The following is a 6,211-nucleotide window of genomic DNA, read 5'->3' as shown; positions in this document are numbered from 1 at the left end:
CATCAGAGACATTTACTCCATTCTGTATACTCTATTCTGTCCTTTAAAAAGCAGCAACAACCATTATCCTAATGTTTTTAAAGTCAATTCAACGTCAGCTAACACATTTAAAGTTTATTTACTCATAAAAGTTTTTTTCTTAATTTTTTTATTTGTTTTAATGTCAAAGTCTGGTTTTGTAAACAGGAATGTTTGCCCTCATCTAACCCCAACCCACACTTCTTAAAAAGTCTGGTGTAACTAATTCACAAGGTGTAATTTATTGATATCCAGATATGAATCTGAATGCAGAGATGTTTCCCTGAGCTGTAAAGGAGACAGTAGGTCATCTCCTTTATGACTTTGGGCCAGGGCCGGCCCAAGCCTTTATGGGGCCCTAAGCAGAATTTGATTGGGGGCCCCTCGGTGCCACCAATATGATTGAATATTGTCAATGCTTGATTATTCGCACACTATAAATCTAACACCTTATCCCCTTATCAATTTTATTAGTTGTAGCTATGTTGCTTACAACATACAAATGTCTGCATGGCATGATTTTACCCTTCTATGGTTTTAAATGTAACAGTAGCACACCTATATTTACCCAATCTTGTTATCCCTCTGTTACCAATTTTGTGGACTTCCTAGAGAACAATTTGCAGCAGAAGCTGTAGACTGCATCATTTATTTTTGAATAAGTGAGACAGCTCCACTTACATTATTTCCCCATTAATTAACTTTCTGTAGGTGTAGTGGAAGCTTCGGCCATCAGGTTTTTCAGGGAATGTGAAGTTTTCCTTTATAGGCAGTGGCCCTCTGCTTACCAGATCAGTCCTTTCTGGAGTCAGACAGGATAGATGACCACTCAGCTGGGTCAACTGGAGGAGCTGCTGATCCATGGTGTAGGCTGGAAGTTGCTAAGTGGGTAGATGTGACATCGATCCCAATGACCACAGAAGTAGAAGGACCTATAAGGAAATTACATTAATAATTAGAATTAGAAATATTAATCTCATGATATTCTACAGTAACTGAACAAATACAAAGGCTGCCGTGCTATTAACTTGCCACATCCGCTGAGATTGAAACAGACATGGAATGAACAGCAGGATCAGTGGATGCACGTGCTGGGAAGTGCTCCTCGTATGCAGAGGATGGACCTGATGAAAGATGAAAATAATAATAATAAAAACTAGCCATGTTAGATGTCATATTAGAAGGTAATGCAACTGTCTGTCAAAAACAAAAAAAAGGTCTCACAAAAGGTATGGTTTATCCATATAAATATATTGATCTGGGCTTGTTGAAAAATCATCATCAGCTGTAACACTGGCACTTGGGGCCCCCCTCAACAGTGCTCCTAGGGAAGTTTCATAAGAGTACATATTTGACAGAACAGAATGTTATTTTAATAACATACATTATTATACACAGCAGCAAGTCATCTGTACACCTAAACAACAACTCTTAATCTATAACTAGCTAACTGAGGAATAATAATATTGGAATATAATAGCAAAGTCACCAAAATGGTAGACTAATGTAAATAATGTTAAGTTGTTATCAGTACCAAGTTTATGGAACAGAAGCTTATATTTTAAACAAAAATATATACCCAGGAAAGTTATTTTTACACAGAAGACAAAAACTTTAATCTAAAACTAGCAAAGTAATATGTTGTACTATAATATATTAAGATGTCAAGACTATTTACGGATGTTTAATCAGACTTTCCTAAAAAAGAAGATATGCTACATAGGCTATGTTAAATAATTAGCCAGCTAATGTTAGCTCATAACATAGCCTAGCTACTTAACATACCTTTATCTTGCTGTTTTATTATTTTTCCTTTTCTCTGCACCAGAGGGATATGTCCTTTTTTGTGACATTGCTGATTTGCTGTCTGAATGTGCTTGCATCCAGCGTTTTTGTATAATTATCATTGTCCATTGACATCTTATATCACAAAAACAAAATCAAGCTGTCATTTAATGTGCTCTTGGGGGCCCCCTGGTGGCCACGGGGGGCCCCAAGCAGCCGCTTAGTTCGCTTATGCCTTGGGCCGGCTCTGCTTTGGGCCTTTGCCAGTGTTGTAATACTGTCCAATAAAAGCAGATACTGCTCCTGTTTTGTGATTCGGCATACACGCTCTGCATTAGTAATACCCCCTAAATTATTTTATGAACAGTTCTTAACAAGACAGACATAAGCTGGAGCTATTGGCAGGATATACACCAATCAGCCACAACATTAAAAACCACCTGCATATTATTGTGTATATATAAGACATTAGCAGCAGATCCTTTAAGTCCTGTAAGTTGCAAAGTGGGGCCTCCATGGATCGGACTTGTTGGTCCAGCACATCCCATAGATGCTCAATCAGATTGAGATCTGGGGGATTTGGAGACCAAGTCAACACCTTGAACTCTTTGTCATGTTCCTCAAACCATTCTTGAACAATTTTTTTGCAGTGTGGCAGGGCGCATTATCCTGCTGAAAGAGGCCAATGCAATCAGGGAATACCATTGCCATAAAGGGGTGTACGTGGTGTGCAACAATATTTATGTAGGTGGTACATGTGGTAGGTGGTAAGAACCATCCACATGAATGCCAGATCTCAAGGTTTCCCAGAAGAACATTGCCCAGAGCATCACACTGTCTCCGCCGGCCTGCCTTCTCCCATAGTGCATCCTGTTGCCATCTCTTCCCCGGGTAAATCATGCTCACGCTCCTGGCCATCCACATGATCTAAAAGAAATGTGATTCTTCAGACCAGGCCATCTTCTTCCATTGCTCCATGGTCCAGTTCTGACACTCTCGTGCCCATTCTAGGTATTTCTTTGGTGGACAGGGGTCTGCATGGGCACTCTGACTACACAGCCACAGTAGCAAGCTGCATAGCATTGTGTGTTCTGACACCTTTCTATCATGGCCAGCATTACGTTTTTCAGCAATTTTTGCAACAGTAGCTCTTCTGTGGGATCAGACCAGATGGGCTAGCCTTCACTCCCCAAGCGCATCAATGAGCCTTGGGCACCCATGACTCTATTGCCAGTTCACCGGTTGGCCTTCCTTGGACCACTTTTGGTAGGTACTAACCACTGCATACCAGGAACACCCCGCAAGACCTGCCAATTTGGAGATGCTCTGACCCAGTCGTATAGCCATCACAATTTAGACCTTGTCCAAGTCGCTCAGATCCTAATGATTGCCCATTTCTCCTGCTTCCAAATCATGGAATTCAAGAACTGACTGTTCACTTCTGCCTAATATATCCCACCCCTTGACAGATGCCATTGTAACAAGATAATACATGTTCTTCACTTCACCTGTCAGTGGTTTTAATGTTGTGGCTCATCAGTGTATACTCTATGTTGTGATGTGTGTGTGCGTGTGTGTGTTTGAGTGCCCATCTAAAAGGCTACGGAAGTCAACGAGCATGTCGGGGGGCGGGTGGTTTGCGAGGACGTACCTGTCGAAACCGCGCCCGCTGCCATCCCCAAATCTCCTCCATCTCCAGCCGGGTCGTCCTCAATCCCGTGGGTAGAAGGAACGACGCAGGGGGCAGCTGGAGTGGCGTTCCTTCTGAGGAAGGAAAGCCTTGACCTTAACGTTGCCATGGTCATGTTCTCGCAGTGAGAACATGAGCCATCCACAAATGCTGCCTCGGTGTGATCACTGCCCAGACACACGAAACAGCGCCTGTGGCTGTCAGGAGCGGAGAACACTCTACCGCATCCATGAACTACACAGGGGCAGAAGGGCATCTTTATAAAGACGCACCCTGAAAAGGACGTTCAATGCCGCTGTGTATTGCTCTTTAAGAGAAAATACTCTTTTAGTGAAAATTTCTCTTTTACTAGCGCTGACGAAGCACCCAGGGGCAAAGCTGCACTGCTGTGCAGAGAAGGAGAAAGCCGCTGATATGCGCCGTATATCCAACAGCATACGCTGGTCAGAGATGAGAGGAAAACCAATTGAGACTCGCAGCACGCTGCTCACACAACCGGTCGGCTCCGAAGAAAATTTCTGAATGAAACAGACGCATTTCCCTCCCTTTATACCCGAATGTCCGGGAGCGGGACATGAAAATTCTGTCTACCAATTTCTCATCGGCCTTTTCTCATAGATCAGAGATGCAAAAGGCTCTCAAGAGAGACCTCTAGTGTCACTTCTTCGACACAACGTCGAAGTGAGAGACAGACGGGGAATTCGAATTTAGTATTCTCACAAAAAAAAAAAAAAACATAAATAGATTGATGTAAACAGCAGAACAGATGACCACAGGTTTTTTTGGAGAGATAAAACTTCTCCATTTGACATTGTCCTCAGATTTAAATGAATAGTTCACCAAAAAAAAAAAAAATATATATAATTATTTACCATGCAGAACCAAATTATAAGAATTATCAGCACTGTATTTTTATTGTTTTTTTTATGTAATCTTGCTAGATGCACAGTTACAAAGAAACACATTTCTCTTAATTTTTCTTTTTCTTTTTTTATCTTCTTGCATGAACACCATATTTGTAAGATGCTGAGCCAAATTATAAGATCTAATATATTTTGAGACAACTGCATTCTGTTCCATTCTATGTGCGGCACTTTTTAAAACTCAATAACACATTTTGTCTAAGCAGCCATACCCTCATGTCATTTGAAATTCACAAGATGTTTTCATAAGAATCAGTGGAACACAAAAAGAGGTGTTTAGCAGAATGTCCTGCTCTTTTCAACACAACAAGAGTAGGCTACATGTAGTATAAACATCAGTTGCATGAGAAATAAAACTAGGTTAACAAAACTAAAACATGCCTCTTGCACACTGTTCGCAGATAAAAAAAAGCCATAATTAAACTATTAAATTAAATTGTTTTATTTTTGTAATATATATTTTCTAACAAAATGACCTGTATCCACAGTGTTTACCTATTGGTACATAATACAACAGAGCATAGGGTCAGAAAAAAGTCACAAAATAATGACACTGATTACGTGGTCAACTGGACACAAGTGAGATATGAACACGCTAACAACTGATATATTTATATAAAAATGTCAAGATGGTGAAAGTCACAGTGAAAGAACATTTCTATTATTCTACCTTGAATGTAAGTTCTGTTAGTTGCACTGGTAAGGGAAACATAGCAAAGAATGTATTGTAACTTTTTTCAATTCTAAATTAATAATTTTAAATGGTTTCAAATAATATTACTGATACCCAGGAATAAAAAATTATGTGACTTCCAAAGGGTTTATGCTGCACTTACATGGTATTGATAATGTTTGTGTTGCTGCACATGAACCTGAAAGATACATTTCTAGCTGTTTTTACTATACTGACAGTTCTAGCACACGCAGTATATTTTTACATAAACCAACCCATGTGCTCAGTGTATAAAGACAAAAAATATCATCCAAACAGCTTGTCCAAGGGTCTGCATGTTTGTTTGAACAGTCACACTTTTTCGTTTCTTCTTAATTTTTGTAACAATTGTTCACGTTGATTTCAGAATGATGAGAGAGGAAGAAATCAACTTTGGTAGACACTTCTCACACTAAATCACGTAGTGCTGTTTTATTATATTTAACTTGTCTAAAAAACAACAACAAAAGAACAAAATCAAATGCAATGATATTGTGATTATGTGTAGTCTTTTGAGACTGCCTCAATGAAGTTTGGTGCAGACATGAGAATGGTAAAGGTACAGATGATGGAGAAAAGAGAAAACGCCACCAGACAGAGCCGATCCACGACTGCTGCTGCAAATTTCCATTCACTACAGATTGCCTCTGCCTCATCCTGGTCACGGAACCGTTGGGCAATGTACATCACCTCTGCCAGAATGCGATGGATCTCCTGCTCACCTGCAAACATCCTAACTGCCTCACGCTGTTCCTCGTTGGGCGACCCACCGATTTGCCCTCCACTGCAAGACACACCGGAGTCGCTGCTGGGTGGGCAGCAAGCACTATCAATGGAGTGGTAGCCGAAGTAAAGGTTCATGTGGCCATTGGTTGTGGAGTTGGTAGAGGATGGCTGAACAGGCATAACCCCCATCTGAATGCAGTTTGCACTGGCATGGTGTGCTGGAGAGTGTTCATATTTGTAGCTGGCTTTCCGTTCCTCACCTGGCTTCTTCATGCGCAAGAACCATGCGCACCAGTTGAGCAGGATTATCCGCACCTAAGAAAAGAAGGGAGAAGCTTCTAAAAGATGTTCTCAAAT

General features: G+C 40.7%; 1 protein-coding gene across 1 annotated transcript in view; it reads right to left on the bottom strand.

Moving 5' to 3' along the window:
• Nucleotides 1-5,382: 5,382 nt before the first annotated feature.
• The window catches only part of LOC127644253 (neuronal acetylcholine receptor subunit alpha-7-like), a 179,953-nt gene continuing 179,124 nt past the window's right edge, over nucleotides 5,383-6,211 (bottom strand). Inside the window, exon 10 of the mRNA XM_052127341.1 lies at nucleotides 5,383-6,169. Coding sequence (XP_051983301.1) covers nucleotides 5,627-6,169 — 543 coding nt within the window. The 3' untranslated portion in view covers nucleotides 5,383-5,626. The remainder of the gene's footprint in view (nucleotides 6,170-6,211) is intronic.

This window comes from Xyrauchen texanus, chromosome 5, assembly GCF_025860055.1.
Source record: "Xyrauchen texanus isolate HMW12.3.18 chromosome 5, RBS_HiC_50CHRs, whole genome shotgun sequence".
Taxonomy (NCBI): Eukaryota; Metazoa; Chordata; class Actinopteri; order Cypriniformes; family Catostomidae; genus Xyrauchen; species Xyrauchen texanus.
The sequence above is the reverse complement of the archived record's forward strand: the minus strand, read 5'-3'. Positions and strand labels throughout refer to the sequence as shown.